This window comes from Budorcas taxicolor, chromosome 8 (assembly GCF_023091745.1).
Source record: "Budorcas taxicolor isolate Tak-1 chromosome 8, Takin1.1, whole genome shotgun sequence".
Lineage (NCBI taxonomy): Eukaryota > Metazoa > Chordata > Mammalia > Artiodactyla > Bovidae > Budorcas > Budorcas taxicolor.
This window is the reverse complement of record NC_068917.1, coordinates 41,134,508-41,155,942: the sequence shown is the minus strand read 5'-3', so window position 1 is coordinate 41,155,942 and position 21,435 is coordinate 41,134,508. Positions and strand designations below refer to the sequence as shown.

Sequence of the window (21,435 nt, the reverse complement as noted above, 5' to 3'; positions counted from 1 at the left end):
ATGAGAAAAGTTCATGAGAAATAGTTTGTAAAAATTATAAACAGTTTTGAATTAGACTGCATTAATAAGTGATTGGTAAGTTTTAATAAAACTGGAATCTTTTCCTGTCATTTTAACTTTTATCCCAGTGACTCAACTTTTTCTGTCTCTGTTACCAGCCATGTGGTGTTACTGTTATAAAACTATATTATTCCAACAATTTTACCAAAGTTTGGATAAATATTTTTAGCTGTTATTCTTTGTTTAAAATTCCCCATCAGCATAAGAGGTTGATATTTAGTTGAAGAAGCAGTAGAAGCACAATGATCTGTGACTTAGAATAACACTAAGGATTTTTCCAAAATTAGAGTTGGGTTTTCAGGAAATGATGTATCACATGCCAAAACTGAATGGGGCTGAAAGAGGGATGACAGAAGATACATTTTGTTAGTGGTGTCTTGAGATGATGGCTGATGTTTAATGACTTAAGTAATGTGCAAATAAACAAGCTAAAAACCAGAAACCCCCCCAAACTAAATAGTGTTCCAAGGATGGAAAGCATGCTGCAGATCATATGCTTTGAATCAATGGTGTTTTTTTTTCACTAACAGCTGATGGGAGTAGGTCCTTAATTCTCTGTCATTTGGCATAATTTTATACTAATATTTACATAGAACCACATTTTGCTGGTATTAATCTTGGATAATTAATCATGGATCTGTATAAATATATATATGTGTGTGTGTATGTGCCTTGGATACTTATTGCTTTATTTTTTTAATTTCTAAGCGAGTTAAAATATACAGTGTAATAATTTTGGCAGATGATGGTTTGATCAGTAAATGTTATCTTTATGAGTTTATTAATGTTTGTCTTTTTTCCCCCTTCTCTCTCTTCCCTGTTTTTAGGGTGTGGATGAATGGAACATAGCTCGCCTAAACACGGTCTTGGATGTGGTTGAGGAAGAGTGTGGTATTTCTATTGAGGGTGTAAACACCCCTTATCTATATTTTGGCATGTGGAAAACCACATTTGCATGGCACACCGAGGATATGGACCTCTACAGCATTAATTATCTCCACTTTGGAGAGCCCAAGTCTTGGCAAGTTGCATGTTTAATATTCATTTGCTTTGGAATTGTGAGATCTGGGCAATAGGAACCCGTTGAAGATGGTTTTTTTTCCCCCTTTTCTGGCAGATTCAGATTTATATGAGCTGTAAGAAAGTTCTTGACCATAACAATTAATTATTGAAGAGTCTTCCACTCTGCCTAGGGTTTTGCTCAAAACCATAAAGCTAATGGTGATTTGTATATCCAAATTTGGCCTACAGACCATTTTGTGGGTCACGGATTGATATGTATTTTAGTCTCAAAGAATTTGGCATCTTGAACTTCTCTGAGCATTTGCTGGAAGGTATGGGGAACCTAAGTTAGGAGTGAAAATTCACTTCCTGGATGTACCTAGTGATTTTCTGGTCTAATCTCTGAATCAATGACAGATTCCATTTAGTATGTGGTGAGTAGAGGGATAGGAGGCATGAATCAGGAGACCTGTTACCACTTTTTTGGTGGTGGAAATGGGGAGAAAAATAAGAATGTGAATGTGTGTTCTTAACTTGCAATTACCTGTGTCATCTTTCTGAGCAATGATTTTAAGATTTATTGTTCTGTAGAATGCATCATATAGTACTCAGCACAAATTTGTGATTGTTATTCTGTCAGTCACCCTGGAGTTCTTTGTGGTCAGCCAGTTTCATGTTTGAACTTATTTTTGTCAGTTTTAGTCTTAGGAAGGGCTTTCCAGGTGGCTCAGTGGTAAAGAATCCACCTGCCAATGCAGGAGACACGGGTTCAATCCCTGGGTTAGGAAGATCCCTGGAGAAGGAAATGGCAACCCACTCCTGTATTCTTGCTTGGGAAATTGCGTGGCCAGAGGAGCCTGGAGGGCTATGTTTCATGGGGTCACAAGAGTCAGACACGCCTGAGTGACTGAGCACAGTCTTAGGAGAGCTTAAATATCAGTTCTATTTTTTTTTTATAATACACATATGTGGAGAATAATTCACAGACAAAAGCATAGGAGGTATCAACTTGACAAGCCAGGAAATACTGAATATGCTTTTTCTGCTGGTTACGAACATGATAGGATGCTCTTCAGGTGCTTGTGTCAGCCCAGTAGCTTTCTCGCCTCCAATTTAAAGGTAATGGCCTCTTTTTAAGTTCTCCTGCTGATCAGGTTTTGAGTGCAATGTATAATTTCTGTCCGCATCTTGCTATTACTTGCCCTTGAGGTTTCATCATTTGGTGAAGTGTGAAGTTGTAAGCTTTCTCCAGCAAATTCAAATACAGCGAAAGTTCATAATGATCAAAAATGACATTTAATCAGCAGGAAAGCTTTTGGTGGAAGGGCAAAGCTCTTAGGACCCAGAAAAAAAATCCAGACGTTTTCTGGTTTGCGATGGAGTTTTAGGATCTGAGAAAAATTTAGTGATAAGTTTTGTAACTCATTTTTAATAGTGCTTTACTTATACATTTTGTTTGGAAAATTTTTAGCATTCTACTCTCTTAATGGAATAAATAAAATGTAAACATTTTTAATAGGTGGTCTAGGAACTAGACTTTGACAGAATGGGATGGAAAGATGATTTCTTACACAAGTGTTTGTTGGGGACCAGCTTGTGCGCACACGCTCTAGGCCTGTGTCTCGTCTTTCTTCAGCACCACGGTAGAGTCTTTTGGAGTGTCATCCTTCAGTACTTTTGGGAATCAACTTTGAGAGACTCAGAAATATTTTAAACAACGTGTAGGCTCCTGGGCAGTTTCTTAGCTGCATAGTTATTCCCATGATCTTTCTTTTACTCACTTTTGTTGTGAGTAAAATAGGCAAAATTGGTAAATTCAGCATGTTGTATATAAGGCAATTATATACTTCCCTTAAGAAATCTGGTTAGGGGTTTCCTTGGTGGTCCAGTGGTTAGGACTCTGTGCTTCCACTGCAGGGGGCACAGATTGCGTCCCTGGTTAGGGAACTAAGATCTTGCAAGCCTCATGGTATGGCAGAAAAACAAAAAACAAAAAAAACAAAAAAACCCCAACAAACCCTGAAAAGTTAGTAAAAGTTAGCAAAACTTTTCCGTAGATTTGGAGAAATTCATAACAATCATGACAATGCCTGGGACATTTTAGTATTGGAGGAGTTGAAATAAAGTCTCTGCTTTCTTATTAAGGAAAGTGATTTTTTTCCCCTTCTCTCTTGGGCCAAGACTTATCTCCTAAAGATTGCTTGGGCATCTTTGGAGGCTCAGATGATAAAGAATCTGCCTGCAATGCAGGAGATGCAGGTTTGCTCCCTGAGTTAGGAAGATCCCCTGGAGAAGGAAATGGTGACCCACTTCAGTATCCTTGCCTGGGAAATTCCATGGATAGAGGAGTCTGGTGGGTTATAGTGCCTGGGTAGCAAAGAGTCGGACACAGTGGTGATTAAACAACAACAAAGATTTCTTAGAGTAGAATATTCTGTTAGGGATATGACTGATTCTAGAGTCTTGTCTTTGGGAGAGGGCCACGCTCTTCATGAGTGAGGATAAGTATACTGGATTCCAAAGTATTTCTCTCAGAATATCTCTTTCTCTCTAAATACAGAAAATGTATTTTCTGTATTAAGTTATTCTATTTGTTTGTAACATATAGACTCCATTATATGCATTAAGAATAGATTTATACTATCACTGTTACCTTTAACCTTGGCCATTATTTATAATGGTAAAATAATAAAACATAGCAGTGAATTATGACAGTTAATCTACATTCCATTTTCTAAGATAGCTACTGTAGGAAAAGAGTGATATAAATGACTCTAAGGATATTCCCCGGTATGCTTATGAATGATTATATTAGCTCGGCATAAATAATTTTGAGGTAAACTTTATTATTATCATAAAGTTTCCCTGGTGGCTCAGATGGTAGAGTCTGCCTGCAATGCAGGAGACCCAGGTTTGGTCCTTGGGTTGGGAAAATCCCCTGGAGAAGGAAATGGCAGCCCACTCCAGTATCCTTGCCTGGAGAATATTTTGGACAGAAGAGCCTGGCGGGTTACAGTCCACGGGGTCACAAAGAGTCCAACACAATTGAGCTGCTAACACTTTCACTTTTCTTATTAACATTTACCTCAGTAACCATCATAATATATTTGAAGTAAGCTTTGAAAGGTGGTAGAAGCATACAAATTCATGTAAATATTGGGAAGTGGGCAGTATGTGGCAGATTCAGACTCAAGCAACAGCAGACAGGGCTGTGGTCCTCACTCTGCTACTGATACATGTGGCTTTGGGCAAAGAGCTTACTTCTGTGGACCAATTTCCTCACCTAGAAAATGACAAGGCTAATCAGGATGCACTCCAGTGCTCTAATTCTGTAATTTGTGATAAAAAGGACACGGGTATTTTTACCCAACGTACAGAACGAGAGGATGCGGAGGTGACATGAAGTTGGGGGTGTGTGTGTGCATGTGCGCATACATGCACGTGCCCTCGCTGGTTTCCTTCTCTGGTGTCCTCCCCTTGTTGGGTTGCCTTTCGTCTCCTCCAGGGGTGCTCTATTCACGCTTGACATCTCTGCTCCGGGCAGTGTGTCTTCCTCCTGTCTGGTCTTATTGCCTGGTGTTCAATTTCAGTGACCTTCTCTTCTTCAGTTTTCTCCTTAGGCACCAAGTTCTGGTTAGAGGTATTATAAAGACTGCCTAAAATTCTCTTCTTACTTCCATGACTGTGCTTGCTACTCTTCTTTGCCCTTGTGTTCCTTAAATTTTTCCTCAAGGCTTTCTGGACCATGTGTTGCCCCACCGTAGGCTTCTGTCTTTGCACCTTTCAAGTGATTGTGTGACCATTTCTGCTGCCCCTTTCCTATGCTTGCTTTGAAGTTTGGGGGCTGTGTTTTTCTCTTTGAAATGGTCAGCGCTTAACACAGATCTGGCTAGAGGTTTGATGCTCTGTTAAGTAGTTCTCATTTTGAATCAAGAGAGTATTAAATTGTTTTGGATCAGTCTGTTCAAGAGTAGACAGGATAATATGTAAAATGTTTTATAAAGATTCTTGACTCCAGTGTAATTATTAAGAACACCAAGCTTCCAGAGATTTCTGAGTAGCTGCTGATAGGCCTGGCTCCAGGTAGAAGCCATGAGACATGGTTTACTGGGTACAACATGTAGCAGATTTTGCTGAGTAAGTGTTCATGAACACAAGTATGTACTGAAGAGACTTTAGAGGAGCTAATTATTTATTTAAACATTTCTAGCATGAAGGTTTAAGGAAAAAGAGAAAGCTTAAAGTAGGCAGATAGAAAACTGCTATGGCAGTCAGTGGTAGCGTATTTATTTTCTTGGAATTAATATTGACTTTGGAGCCAGAAGACCTGTTTTAAAAATCCCAATCTGTCACTTGCCAGCAGAATGACTTAGGGCAAATCACCATACTCTATTCATCATGAATTTCTCTAACTGCCAAACAGAGGCGTGATTTATTTTCTGTCTTAATAGTATTGCTTAGAGGGTCCTGGGAAATACATTGTATAAAGGTGTCTTATAAATTGTAAAGGAACTATTCAAATATTAGTAGTTAGTGTTATCTTAATAACTTTATAAAAATAAGTAATATTTTGGTCATAGTAATTACTTAGAGGTTGAACTTGGAGTGATGTGTTTCTGTGTATGATTGAGTGGGCATTTCAAGGATCAGTAAAATAAAAGTTTCTTTCCCAAGCATCATGTATGATAGTGGTTAATTCCTGTGAGATACACAATTTAGATGGTGACTTGAATCTCTGTCTTTGAGAAACTGTGTCCAAATACAGCAAATAAGATAGTTTCAGATTTACTCTGTTGAGAATGAGAGAGGTAAAGTTTGGGGGGACTTGTCTTAAACTATGAAAAGTTCTCAAGTCAGGAGAGAAGTTTCTCCTGGAAGTTTTTTGAAAAATTAAGGATGGGCTGAAGCATTTTGGACTTGGCTAAATTTTACTCAGTAAACTGTGCAGTTTTGTTAAATGTAGCAATAAGAAAGTGTCAGATTATTCAGTGTGATATATCTTAATTCCTTGCTTTTTCTTCAGATCAATTTGTTTAGTGCTGTGTAGTATTTTAAGTATGCAGATTTTTGCCCCAGAGTCTTGTGTTTTGAGTTCTGGCATTGCTTTTTACTGAGAATATCACCAAGGGAAATTATTGCATAACCCTATGCCTCCTTTTTCTTATTTTATTTTAAAATTTTATTTATTTATTTGATTGCCCTAGTTCTTAGTTATGTTACATGGGATCTTTGATCTTCGTTGCAGCATAAGAGATCTTCAGTTGTGGCATGTGGGCTCTTCATAAGTATTTATAAATTGAAGTGTTAATAAAATTAACTGCATAAGTTTATTCTGATCATTTAGGCATATCTATGTTATATATTTTTAGATAATATTTTAAAAGGTTTAAAGAATTGGAACTATACCCCCCAGATATGGTATTAATTTTGTACTCAGCTGCTATCTATATTTGTAGAGAGTCAGAGATAACAGGAAGCAAATATTTTTATTGGTCAAATGGATGATATTTTAGTTAAACCTCAGCCTGACTTGGAGATAAACATAGCCACACTGGTGTACACACATACATCTCTGCAGTCCAGACAGTGAGTCCCAAAGACCCCTGCTTAACATCGAGTTCTCTAAGGAGAGTGTCAAGGAGGCCTGGTGCTTGTGATTTTGAAGGTAGATCTCAACGCGTTTTCCTGAAGTGATGAGATGCAGTGTCTTGTCACTCACTGACTGATGACTGTGGGTTCTCATACAGGAACTCTAAACTTGTATTAAGTACCTTTGATACCCCTGATAAGCATAGCAGGAGCTTGTAAATTCCTTCAGGATTCTTATTTCCTTGTAACTACTTTTTCACTTAAAGCCACCACCATCACCACCTACAAGATCTCCAGTAAACCATTTAAATGAAAAGAGACTGTTGAATCAAATCCTAACTCTTAGGGAAAAATCAAAAGGTTAATGCAAATTTATTTACCGTGTAGTTCATGGAAAACAAGGATTAGTGATGCTGCTGCTGCTAAGTCGCTTCAGTCGTGTCCGACTCTCTCTGAACCCATAGATGGCAGCCCACTGGGCTCCCCCATCCCTGGGACTCCCTGTTCAGGCAAGAACACTGGAGTGGGTTGCCGTTTCCTTCTCCAGTGCATGAAAGTGAAAAGTCAAAGGGAAGTCGCTCAGTTGTGTCCGACTCTCAGTGACCCCATGGACTGTGGCCTACCAGATGCCTCCGTCCATGGGATTCTCCAGGCAAGAGCACTGGAGTGGGGTGCCATTGCCTTCTCCATTAGTGATGCTAGCCTTGCTAATTACTCTACCGGATATAGTGGTTCACAAATGGTACCTAACTTACTTATCTTTATTCCTCTGTATTTCTCTTCATCCTCTTCAAACTGTTTAGTTTACAAACCACTTTGTAGAAAATATATGTTACTTAATATTTGTGTAATAAAAATTTTTCTTTGACTTGAGCATATAGGAAAGCAGCTTTTTTTTTTTTAATTGCACTTCTGCAAGTAGGCTGGCAAATAACTGTTACTTCTGTGACACCAAATGTGTTCATTGCTTGTAAGCTTACTTTTTAAGGTGTAGAGCTTGACTAGGATGATGAAGTATGTTCTCTATCTTTGGTGACTGCAGTTCATTTCATGTGTGCCTCTTTTTGTGTGCCAGGAATTGTGCTAATCAGTTTAAGAAATCATCTCAGGTAAGCCAGACAACAGGTGTTTCAGGTAGGTGTTTTTTTGCCCCATTTTTAAACTGAGGACTCTCAAACTGACTTTCAGAGCCTTAACTTCTTTATCTGGGGGACTAGTGAGTCTTGCAGCTGGGATTTTAACTTGATTTAATCAAATCTTCCCATTGATTTAAAGTGAAAAGTGAACAGTGAAGATGAAGGAATATGCAAGAAGAAAGAGTACTTGTTTATTTTTTATTTTATAGCACCAGCTTTCTTTTAATGGGATTTTCTGCAGAACCAAAAGGGAAACCAGCCTCTTACATTTTGGGAGAAAACTATGGCATAAGAGAGATTTTCAGAAGGGTAAAATGTGGCTGGATTCCAATCATGTGATAATTCGTAGCAGTTATTCAGTTGGGAGGACCATTGTAGGTGAGAGTGGGAGAAGCCACTGGCCCAGCTTTATTTGCTTCAGATTTGTTCTCTAGATAGCTTTTGGAAATCTGCTTGAAATTAGAAAATCCCACATTTTAGAAAGAATGTGTTTTACCTTGAGGATTTTGTCTTCCTCAGGGAATGAGTGATAATTTTTTATTTAAATGTCTGTTCACATTCAGTTCCCTCAAATGAAGCTTTGGAAAAAAAGCTAGTTTGTCCCTGTTGAGAGCTAAGACTGCTTTGTCTATCAGACCTTTCCAGTGAAGTGGATGAACTTAGAGTCTGTTTTACAGAGTGAAGTAAGTCAGGAAGAGAAAAACAAATACCATATGTTAAAGTATATACATGGAATCTAGAAAAATGGTACTGATGAACCTGTTTGTAGGGCAGCAGTAGAGATGCAGACATAGAAAACAGATTTGTAGACATGGGGTGGGAGTGGGAAAGAGAGGGTGGAACGAATGGAGAGAGTAGCATGGAAACATATACATTACCGTATGTAACATAGATAGCTATATGAGGCAGGGAGCTCAACTTGGTGCAGTGTGACAACCTGGAGGGGTGGGATGAGGTAGGAGGGGGGTTCAAGAGGGAGGGGACATATGTATACCTATGACTGATTCATCCTGATGTATGGCAGAAACCAGTACAACAGTGTAAAGCAATTATCCTACAATTAAAAATAAATGGAAAAATAAAGCCTATCGGATAAGAACTGCCAGGATGAGGACCAGCCTAACTCCTGAAGGCTATAACACAGTCCTCTTTACTCTTTCTAGTACTCTTGGTCAGCTAGTTTTTATACTTCATAAATTTCTTCATGTTGTTTGGATTCCTTTTTACATAAAAATATAGTAATGTCTGCATTGAATTTCTTTGGATTGAGAAGGTTTTGTTGAAATTGTCTTGGCTACTAGAAATATAAACTAAAAGTTAGGTTAGCCAAAAAGGAGAATTTAGTTGACTCATGCATTCACGAATGGACAGAAACAGCTGGAACCCTTAGAAGTTGCCAGGCTGTGTTGGATCCTGGGCCCCACTTCTCCTTGTGTGTTGCCTTCAGTTTTCTCTCTGGCTTCTGTATTCCTCCCTGTGTCACCAGGCATGAAAGCTGCCCCATCGGGGAGGGCCGTGAATTTTCCTGGCATGAATTCTCTTCCAGTCTCTTGTGTAATCACTGAGGCTCAGGCCAAGGGTTGGAAAGTATTGTGATTGTCCTGGCTTGGTCACAGGCCTGCCTCTGTGGTGGTGAGGGCAGAGACATGAAAAATGGCAGCCCCCATCAGAATTCCATGTTTGTGTTTGGAGGAGAGGGTGGATGCTCTTACCTGAATTTTGCTGCACAACGGGAGTAAAACCCAGTCTCCTACAGTTAACAGACAAAGAAAAGTCCCAAACAAGGGACTGTTTGTTCAGATATTTGCTTAAAAATCTTAGGAAAACTGGTTCAATTAACTTCAGTTCAGTTCAGTTCAGTCACGTCTGACTCTTTGCAACCCCATGAATTGCAGCACACCAGGCCTCCCTGTCCATCACCAACTCCCAGAGTTCACTCAGACTCACGTCCATCGAGTCGGTGATGCCATCCAGTCATCTCATCCTCTGTCATCCTCTTCTCCTCCTGCCCCCAATCCCTCCCAGCATGAGAGTCTTTTCAACTCTTCGCATGAGGTGGCCAAAGTACTGGAGTTTCAGCTTTAGCATCATTCCTTCCAAAGAACACCCAGGACTGATGGAGCTCTTAATTTATTTTCTATGAGATTTGAAAAGATGTCCTTTGGGGTATTTCCTTAAGATGAAATAATATATATATATTTAGGATATTAAAGTTATTAAAAGGTATGCTTGTTTAACTTATTGTAAAAGCATTTCTAGCAATTGATCACTGACTTTTACTTGAAGCAGAGGCAGTTGATACAGTCCTGTTTATACACTGAACTGAAAACTAAAGAATATATAGTTTATAAGTTTCTTTTTCTGATGACTTGAACCAACATTGCCCTCTTTTCTTATGATTTATATATTAAATATCTTAACAGTCAGTTTTACCACTTTGTTATGTCCTGTTCTTTTAGAACTTTTTTTTTTTCATTGATTTGTGTGTTTTGATCTAGTCTCCTCAAGGAGACTTTTGGCTTCTTGAGAGCAGCCCCACAGCACCTTGGTAAGGCTCATCACCACAGGCTCTTCAGTTCAGTTCAGTTCAGTCGCTCAGACTCTTTGCGACCCCATGAATCGCAGCACGCCAGGCCTCCCTGTCCATCACCAACTCCCGGAGTTCACTCAGACTCACGTCCATCGAGTCAGTGATGCCATCCAGCCATCTCATCCTCTGTCATCCCCTTCTCCTCCTGCCCCCAATTCCTCCTAGCATCAGAGTCTTGTCCAATGAGTCAACTCTTTGCATGAGGTGGCCAAAGTACTGGAGTTTCAGGTTTAGCATCATCCCTCCAAAGAAATCCCAGGGCTGATCTCCTTCAGAGTGGACTGATTGGATCTCCTTGTAGTCCAAGGGACTCTCAAGAGTCTTCTCCAACACCACAGTTCAAAAGCATCAATTCTTCGGTGCTCAGCTTTCTTCACAGTCCAATTCTCACATCCATACATGACCACAGGAGAAACCATAGCCTTGACTAGACTGACCTTTGTTGGCAAAGTAATGTCTCTGCTTTTGAATATACTATCTAGGTTGGTCATAACTTTTCTTCCAAGGAGTAAGCGTCTCTTAATTTCATGGCTGCAGTCACCATCTGCAGTGATTTTGGAGCCCCCCAAAATAAAGTCTCACACTGTTTCCACTGTTTCCTCATCTATTTCCCATGAAGTGATGGGACTGGATGCCATGATCTTCATTTTCTGAATGTTGAGCTTTAAGCCAACTTTTTCACTCTCCTCTTTCACTTTCATCCACAGGCTCATAGACATGTTTAATTGCTGAAGCAGGTTTTTTGGGGGATCTGCTCCCTTGTGTGTCATACGTGTACAGCACCATGCTGCTTTCAGGCTTTATTGATCTTTTTATAATATTCTTTTTGGTTTCTTATGGGTAAATATTATAAAATTAACCTATAAAATAATGCAGTCATGTATCCTGTGTGATGTCTTGAATACAGTCAACCTGATACATAGGAAATTTTTAGACAGTAACAAAAAACTGTTAGAAACTTTTAGACATTTTACTACATTTTGATTTTCAGTGATAATAACAGATTTGATAGCTTACCAGAGAGAAATCCACAGATAGTACACACCAAGTTTAATACAACCAGTTACAAATCCAACCTTCTTTCCTTCCTCGAAGTGACTAATATGAGGCTTCATGCATGATGCTTCCAGAATGTCATTTTATAATGTATATTTCTGAGTGTACAATGCATGTAGTCATGTGATGTTTGAAATGATCTGACCAGAGACAAAATAGGCCCATTTAACAATCTTCCTTGAAGTGTGGTTAAAAAACAGTGAATGTTCTTTGAGAAGGCATTATACATCAACAAGGGCTTGAGTTAGATGAGTTGCTGTCCTCTAAGTTACTTGCTCCTCTAAGTTACCTCTCAGCCCACTTGAGTGAAGAAGATTAATATAATCTAGGGAATGTCAGGTGTTGGTGGAAACATGTGGCCATTTGCTATCCCTCTTTTCCTAATTTTACTGAGACATAATTGACATACATCATTCTGTAGGTTTAAATCATTCAATGCAATGGTTTGATTTACATATATTGTGACGTGATTGCCACAGTCAATTCAGGTCAATTCAGTCGTTCAGTCATGTCTAACTCTTTGTGACCCCATGGACTGCAGCATGCCAGGCCTCCCTGTCTATTACCACCTCCCGGAGTTTACTCAAACTTACGTCTGTTGAGTTGGTGATGCCATCCAACAATCTCATCCTTTGTTGTCCCCTTCTCCTTCCGTCTTCAATCTTTCCCAGCATCAGGATCTTTTCAAATGAGTCAGCTCTTTGCATCAGGTGGCCAAAGTATTGGAGTTTCAGCTTTAACAACAGTCCTTCCAGTAAATATTCAGGACTGATCTCCTTTAGGATGGACTGGTTGGATCTCCTTGTAGTCCAAGGGACTCTCAAGGGTCTTCTCCAACAACACAGTTCAGAAGCATCAATTCTTTGGCGCTCAGCTTTCTTCACAGTCCAACTCTCGCATCCATACATGACTACTGGAAAAACCATAGCCGTGACTAGACGGACCTCTGTTGGCAAAGTAATGTCTCTGCTTTTTAATATGCTGTGTAGGTTGGTCATAACTTTCCTTCCAAGGAGCAAGCGTCTTTTAATTTCATGGCTGCAGTCACCATCTGCTGTGATTTTGGAGCCCCCCAAAATAAAGTCTGACACTGTTTCAACTGTTTCCCCATCTATTTCCCATGAGGTGATGGAACCAGATGCCATGATCTTAGTTTTCTGAATGTTGAGTTTTAAGCCAACTTTTTCACTCCTCTTTCACTTTCATCAAGAGGCTCTTTATTTCTTCTTCACTTTCTGCCATAAGGGTGGTGTCATCTGCATATCTGAGGTTATTGATATTTCTCCCAGAAATCTTGATTCTTGGTTGTGCTTCATCCAGCGTGGCATTTCACATGATGTACTCTGCATATAAGTTAAATAAGCAGGGTGACAATATATAGCCTTGCTGTACTCCTTTCCTGATTTGGAACCAGTCTGTTGTTCCATGTCCAGTTCTAACTGTTGCTTCCTGACCTGCATACAGATTTCTCAAGAGGCAGGTCAGGTGGTCTGGTGTTCCCGTCTCTTTAAGGATTTTACACAATTTGTTGTGATCCACACAGTCAAAGGTGTGGACTTAGTCAATAAAGCAGAAGTAGATGTTTTTCTGGAACTCTCTTGCTTTTTCCATGATCCAGCAGATGTTGGCAATTTGATCTCTGGTTCCTCTGCCTTTTCTAAATCCAGCTTGAACATCTAGAAGTTCATGGTTTACGTATTGTTGAAGCCTGGCGTGGAAAATTTTGAGCATTATTTTACTAGCATGTGAGAGAAGTGCAGTTGTGCGGTAGTTTGAGCATTCTTTGGCATTGCCTTTCTTTGGGATTGGAATGAAAACTGGCCTTTTCCAGTCCCGTAGCCACTGCTGAGTTTTCCAAATTTGCTTGCGTATTGAGTGCAGCACCTTCACAGCATCACCTTTTAGGACTTGAAATAGCTCAACTGGAATTCCATCACCTCCACTAGCTTTGTCCATAGTGATTGCCACAGTAGGTTCAGCTAATATTTGTTTTCGCATATAGATACAATAAAAAGAAAAAAGAAAAAAGAAAAAAAATTCTTCTTACACTCTAATAAGAACTCTTAGGATTAACTCTCTTAACTTTCCTGTATATCATACAGCATTGTTGTTACAGTTGTCATGTTGTTCATTGCATCCCATGTACTTATTTATCTTATAACTGAAAGTTTGTATCTTTGGACCATTTTCCTCCAATTCTGCCTCTCCTCACCTTCTGCCTCTGGTAACCACAAGTCTGATCTCCTTTTCTGTGAACTGGTGTCTTTTAAAAAAAAGAAAAAAAATCCACATGTAAGTGAATACTTCTTTTTTTGAAATTTAAGGCTGTGTACTTTTTTTTGGTTTGTTTATTTTAAATATTACTTGAGTTGTCGTTGGGTAGCTTGGTTGCTTTGGGTAATGTGCACTTTTGAAAGCCTCTCAATTTTCAAAAAGGTTTCCAACTGTAAAGTAGCTGTGTAGGTAATTTTCCCTTGAAGATTAAGCTTCAATCACAAGAAATCTCCTTGAAAATGCTTTAGTACTTTGTTGGAGTTAATTGTGTTAAAACTCTTTAAGCCAATTGTAGTGAAACTCTTTAAGCTAGTGATACTTTTTCTTATGGATGAAATAATTATCCTTTGAATAAATGATCACTTCAAAAATATACCATCCTCTGAAGATTTCCATATATGGTAAGATTGTTTTTCCTTGGGAAAACACTGGTTTTGGTAAATTTTTGATAGGAACAAATAATTTCATGTGGGCATGTTTTTTATTACCAATTTTTGAAGTTACTATTTTTTTATTCTTCTTGAAATGGCATTTTGTTTCTGTTATATTAATGCTTGATTCTGCAAAACACTACATCTGTGTTTGGTGATTTTTGGTTTTGTTTGTTGGTTTGTTTCCTGTTTGTTTGTTAAATATTTATGGAGTCACCCACTGGTCAGATACTGGTCTTGGTGAATAAGACAGAATGGTCTTTAGGAAACTTACAGTTTATAAGCATAGCTTTTAGTACCCCCACACTCCATTTTATTTTCTAGCAGTAGCATAACACTTGTTCTTAGGAAAATTTTATTGCATTCCTAGTCTTACGTGAATCAAATTCTTACTCTTGAGTATTCATGTGTAAACCAGAAAGAATTTTCCTGTGATGAGTTCTCACTTTGGAAAACACTGGCCTAGCATGGAGGTTCTCAAACTTTCCATAAATGAAAATTTCTTCAGAAGGTCAAATTATATAAAATTTGAAAATAAAGGCAGAGATGTGAAATGTGTGAAATGTGTGTCATGAAACTCTCCCTCAGCAACTCCTTCCTTCAGGTCCCCTTGGGAAACCCTGATGCCCTGTGGGATGCCGCAGAAAACAGGAAATCAGTCATCTCATACTCAAAATCCACGTCACTACTGAATGTATTGTTTGTTGAGTACTTTGAAGAGATCAGTATTAAAACATAAAGATTTCTTTACTATTGTCTATAGTTGATATCAACTAATACTTTTTAATACCTTTTTCTCGATGCAGTTGTCTCACTTATGACGGCCTACACATGTGGCTGCTAGATATTATTTTTTCTATCTAATTGTTCTGTCAGGAAATGGGCCACAGATGGCATAGGGTGAGACCAAGCTCTGGCTGAATTCCTTTTCTCAGGGGCTTTATATCTTGTCCCTTAGGGCCTCAGGTCAAACACCTCATCCTCCAGGTCATAGAGATGCCCAGCTTGCATTTGCAGGTCGAATGCTTAAGTGACAGCTCCTTAGAAACACGTGCATTGTAATTGTTTGTTGTAGCTTGTGTTGCTCAGGAAACCCATTTTGAGACTCGTGTGTGTGCTGGCGGTGTCTAGGATAGTGCTCTGTAAGCAGCCGCTGTGGAGAGGGAGGACGGCAGGACTGGGCAGAAGGGAAAGTTGACTGCCTTCAAACCCTGGGCAGATTCCAGAGGCAGCTCTGGCCCTGACAGGGCCTCAGGGTCCCAAATGGAGGCAAGAGGGTCAGGGCTCAATACTCCGGCTTGGAGCATTCATTACGTATGGCCTACCATTCCCTCCCTCTCCTGGGAGCATGGTCGTGAAGAAGGGAACTAGACCCTCGGTGAGTGTCATGTGGGGACAAGGAGCATCCCTTTGCTGAAGGTGCTGAGGGCCTCGTCCAGCAGTGGGGGTAGGGTGTGGTTACCACCAAAGCACCCCTTGTAGTCACACTTTCTGTTTCTCACATTTGTCTATTTTCATTTAAGAACTGAAAAGAAGTAAGCAGTGTTCTGTTTTCCACAGGTAGCTAACGAGATTTCATAATGAAAAATATTAATGCTTAAACTTTAATAAATGAATAAATGGTGAATCTTGTTAACATCATCAGTAATGTGAAAATGTAACATAATCACACATATAAAAATCTATAGTTCAACCTTCTTTTTGACACAATTAGGAATAGGCCTTAATTAAAAAGTATACTATAAATTACTTCAGAAATATTGAGTTTTGTGAAATATAATTTAGGCACTTTTTGATTCATGAAGCTTTTTGTAACAAGAACCAAAGAAAAGTTTTGAGTAGTGATTTGATGGCTTTGTTTTTTGTAATTGCACTTTATTTAAAATGTCATTATCATTTGCCTGGTATATACTATTACTTTAGTTTCAAAGGTAGTGATTTTTTTTCAATTGCGAATTTTAAAAGTGGGTAATCTAAGAAAGGTAGCGGGGAGAAGTATTCTGTGTGAATATTGGATTTTGGCCTGTTAGCAGGCATAAAACTTTTACTTCCAAAAGTTGGCTCACTCTGCAGTAATTGCAGTGATCATTGAAAATGGTGTGGGTTTTCCTTGGGAGGGATGGGCTAGGTAGCCCCTGTCACTTCCTTCCTCTTGGCATGTTGGTGTGACTGATCAGGAAACAGGATTGGATATGGGGCTGGAGAGCACATCCTGGGCTCTAGACTCAGATCTGAGCTTGGGTACCAGTCTGTCATCGATCTTGCTTAACAAAATTAATCCCTCTAAGCCTTAGTTTCATCATCAGTTAAAATGGAGGTGTTAGTAAGAGAACTTTGATCAGAGGATCTTAGCACGAGGTTTGGCATATTATAAGTGCTTGATAATGGTAGCTGTGATGAGCGATATAATTTTATTGGTCAGTTTTTCTTTTCACTCAGCTTTCAACACTTTAGTAACTATTGAAAGTATAACTTGCTTATGCTCGTAAAAGAAGGAAGGGCAATTTAGAGTTGTCTGTCAGAAAACTAATCTTTGGGGACTTGAGCCTGAATCTTCATGTGAGATGACAGAGTGAAACAGCAGGAAGAAGAGGAAATATATGCAAAGGAGGGCAGGGCGACTTCACACATAGCCTCCATCAGGGGAAGGGAGCTGAGGTCTGTGCTGTTTCAGGACTGACCTGCCTGAGTGTGGCCTGGACCTGGAAATGGAGCTCCTCTTGGTGGCCTTTGGCTTGGTGAAACTGCCCTTGATGGTTTCCTGAGAGAAATTAGGGGGACATCGGGGATTATCAGAGAAATGGGAGTTACCCTCTGAGTAGTGCTGGTAAACATTTCTGATGGACTAACAGTGTGAACATATCTTGAAATGAGCAATACAGAGACCACTTCATAGAGAAAGCCTAAATCAAAGAAATAGATCTAGTACCAATTGAAAAACAGTTTCACCTGCTGATAGTTTGAAATGTCAGCCTGATACTATTCAGTTAAAGATAATGTGTGTAAGTTACAGCCACCAAGATAACATCATTTTAGGTCTATTCTTTGAGTAAACCACCCAAAGACATGCTTAGAAGGATTATTCTGTTTTCCTTGGCCTTCAGATTAGATCTCTCCTTCTTCTAGTTCATAAAAGATGCTAATTTTAAACAAAATATCTAATTAGTATGTCACTAGTTTATTAGTGATTCATGGTTTCTTAATGTTAGCAGAACTGTTTGTCTTACTCACTATGTCTGAAACAAATACACTGTCCTAAAGGTTAAATGGACAGTTAGTAATTTCAGCAAACCAATATGCATGTGTGGGTGTGCATTGGTAGACATCTTATATGGTGGTTTCCAAAGGATACAGAGAAGTATAAAACATACTTATATCTTCAAAGAATTAAGAATTAGTTGCCTAACTGAGCAGTGGTGGCACAAAGTACCCAGTTGTGAAGCCGGCACTCTCACTGTACTAAGTAGGTTAAAAGGGATAATTTATTTGAAAATTTCTGTGTGGTGGTAGGTGTTCTGTCAGAGAACATGGTGCCTATCCACACAAAAGTGATTTATTCACACCGCACAACAGCTAGCTGTGGAAAGCAGTAGATGATAAACACTATGTAAGAAGTATAATGGAAGGTCTCTGGAAGGTGTCAAAGAAGTAGCATTGCTGAGGTTTCCAGTGGTCAAAGAAAGCTTCATCGAGGAGGTGGAATCTGGGCAGGGATTGGGTGGTTGAGTTTTGAAGCAGAAAGGAGGGGCCGTTTGTGGTGAGAAGTGAGGTCAAAACCCCTGTGAGGGAGGGAATAATTCATAGTCCAGACTGTTGGGAGTGGACTGCTGATATTTGTGGCTGTGGCTAAATTGTGTTTGAGGGTCGGGATGTTGAAAGCCAAGCAGTAAGGAAGAAAGGTTTTTATGCTAAGATAGTGATACCAGGTCTGTAGCTGCCCAAGGAGATAGTTTAGTGATGGTAATGGTCTACTGAGGGCAGACTCAGCTATTTCCATGCCATTTAAGTGGAAATTAGGTCCCCCAGTCTTGCCTACCTACTGTGAGCACACTTTGTCCTTCACAGTCCATGGATTTTCTATGCACTAGAGCCCTGGGTGAGATCCACAGGGGACGAAGAAAAGGGAAGGCAAAATGGGGAGTCCACACTGAAAGTACAGAGTCCTGGGAGAAAGATTTGATTGAATTAGACATTTGAATGAATTGGGAAATTGAAACTGGTAGAGTTGTCCTGAGTATGCCAGGCTGACCCTGTATTTAGGAAATGAGGTATTGGCTTATATAATTTCTTACCTGTTCTTCTAGTTTCTCACTTTGATGATTTTTTTCTTCTTCCTGTATTCTTCCTCTCCTTCCACATCTTCCATCCTTCTGCATTTTCCATCCTTCCTTCCACATGTTTCATCAGGAACATGATTCATCATTTGAGAGCCCACAAAAGTCAGCAAACACTTTCTGAGCATCTGCTTTTCTGGTGCTCTGTTCCAGAAGAGACACTGGTCCTTTCCCCTAGTGAGTTTGAAGGGAGAAAAGGAGACAGAAAAGTAAAAAAACATTAAATTCTGAGTTCCGTGATGGAAGGCTATCTGCTGTGTGGTTGATAGAGTGAAAGGAGGAGTGTGGGTCTCTCCCTGGGGGTGACTAAAGCTGGGTGAGAAAAATAAGTGGTGGTTTTGTTGGTTGGACAGGGATAGTAAGGGTATACAAAGCCCAGAAATAGGGTATGGAAAGTAGTGGAGGTATGAAGTAACAAAGGCACTAGAAGTGGCTTCTTTGGTAAAGCCAAAGGCCAGGATTTGATTGGGACATTGATCAGTAGATGCAGCTGAAGAGGTGTTAGGACTGCAGCAGGTCTGTGCGCCCTGCAAAATGCTCAGCTTCTGTCCTTCAGGTAAGTCAGCCATGGAAGACCCATGGCTTTGTCGTGGTCATATCTGTAGTTTGCAGAGATGACTTGGGCACATCACGGAGGGTAGGTTTGGAAGGGTACATCACAAACTGGGGTTCCACCTGTAATGGTCAATTATACCTTAGTGACCCAAGCTGCATTGAGGAGACACACTCAGTGTGTGTCTAATTTAAAGAATTTTTGATACATGTATAGTATATGGCAAAAATCTTTCTGGTGATTAACCTCCAGAGAATTTTTACTAGAACCCGTTTTAGAGATGTGATGGTTGTGTGTTGGCCATGTGATTTTTGTCAGAGTTGTGAGGACCAATTGAAAGACTATGTCAAGGGTATTTTTTATCCTTATATTTATGTTTATATATACATTTATATTTACTTATACTTAACATTTTCTGGGAGCAGATGGTTGAATTTTAGACTAATGAACTGTAACTTTGATATCATTTTTTAAGAAGAGTGAATCTGGATATATAAATATAAATGTCTCCATGTCCAACCCTTACATGAGTGCATGCCTATGTGTGTATACATGTGCATGTCTTAGCATGTATGTTTTGCTTGTCTGTGGTGTGTGTGTCCCCTTTTCTGGGTATATTTGATAGTGTAAACCAGGGATTAAACATTGTTAAGAAATGACTACTGTATAAATATATTGAGTGATTATCATTTAGTTATGCTAAAATTTTTATCTTCCAGTTCAGTTGGAATACTTTTATTAACAGTGCCTTAAGCAATAGGATATATGGTTGAATTTTCTTTTAGAGAATTGCCTAGTTACATCGGATCCAATTAAGTTTTGCATATGTTATCAGTGGCATTAAATGCAACCAAGTGTGGTGTTAAGTAAAATGAGAGAAGTTATTTTAGTAAAAACCTAACTTGTACTTAATATATCTTGAGCTAGTAAACAGCAAATGTAGGTCTGAAGAATAACATTTTTATTTAAAACATGAAATGATCATTTAACTTAAGATTATTATTTTAAAATTTGTTAGTAAGTTCACAGTAAACAAACTCAAGTATTTAACTTTTAAAAACACCAAACTAGAAATGAGTAATACTTGAAGAATTTCTGTTCTCCAAGGATGAACAATTCCTTTTTTTCAAACAGGGATCCTTCTTGTACTCTGGCAGTGAGAGTGCCGAGTCCCAACCGTTGGAGTGCCAGGGAATTCCCAACGATTCTTTTTCTATATATCAAGACTTTAAAAGTCACATAATTGTGAAGTAAATAAAAGCAACCTTTTTTATGGTTGGTAAACTTGTATTTAAAAACTATTTGTAAAGCACAATATTCTTAGAAAGGTTTGGTGGAGATACAAACATTGCTGTAATAGTTTTATTTTCTGTCCTGCTTGTCAGTAAAAGTTTTTAAAAAAGAACTCTGCTTAAAAATGAAGGCCAAACTAATCAACCTTGAAACAAAAAACATAAAACCCAAAATAGCCCTGGATTCCTATGGTGTTGTGATTGTTACAAGGGAGGTTCTAATCTCCGTGTTGTGGCCAGGTGCCACCTTGTCCAAGTTGTTTGGTGGCTTGGGGCCTTTGTTCCCTAATGTGTAAAATGTGGTTGCAATGGTGATCTGGAGCATTGAAATAGATGATTTAAGTTTATTTTTCCTCTGATTAGTGTTCAAGAGATACAACTCTGTGTTTGGTTCTCTAATGTCTGCTTAGTTCATCTATGTGGAGTTTGGGGTTGACTTTTTTTTTGCATGAAATTATTTAGAAATAGACATCCTTAGGATACGAGTTGAACAACTACAAACCTAAAGCTGTTATTTGTGTTTAAAATTTTAGGTATGCAATACCCCCGGAACATGGGAAACGACTGGAAAGACTAGCTCAAGGTAAGCTTGCTATCTGTTATCTACACGCTAGGTTCTCTGTTTCTGAGGTATTTTTACCTCAGAGTAGAATATCACTATATTAATGTTATTCTTTTTAAGTTATTGGCTTCTAAGTATTTTTCTCATTGAGTAATTTTAATTTTTTCCATATTGCATAATCATCATGATTATTTTAGTTGGCTGCTTTGTTTTTTGTCAGCTGATTTCACTTAACCTATTTAGTTATTTCCAGTTTTTTTCTCCTTTATATAATGTACTTAACATCACTGTGTCAATAAAATTTTTATTTCCTTTAGTTGTACCATTGAGATAAATTCCGAGAAGTACTGATACTGGATCTTGGGCTTCTAGGATGTTTTATGGGTACTTTTCATGTTGCCATATCATTTCACCAGAGAGTTGTGTTAAATCCCCCTCCCCTGGGCCTGAGAGTGCTTGAAGTATGAAGTTGAATGTTTCTAGGTGACGGGACAGGCATAATATTGTATGCCTTCTTAGACTAGTAAAATTAAGCATACTTTACGGATCTTGAAAT

At 38.9% G+C, this 21,435-nt stretch overlaps 1 protein-coding gene across 1 annotated transcript in view; it reads left to right on the top strand.

The window, feature by feature from the left end:
• The window catches only part of KDM4C (lysine demethylase 4C), a 401,440-nt gene that overhangs the window by 72,595 nt on the left and 307,410 nt on the right, over window positions 1-21,435 (top strand). Inside the window, exons 5-6 of the mRNA XM_052644458.1 lie at window positions 888-1,081; window positions 20,851-20,900. Coding sequence (XP_052500418.1) covers window positions 888-1,081; window positions 20,851-20,900 — 244 coding nt within the window. The remainder of the gene's footprint in view (window positions 1-887; window positions 1,082-20,850; window positions 20,901-21,435) is intronic.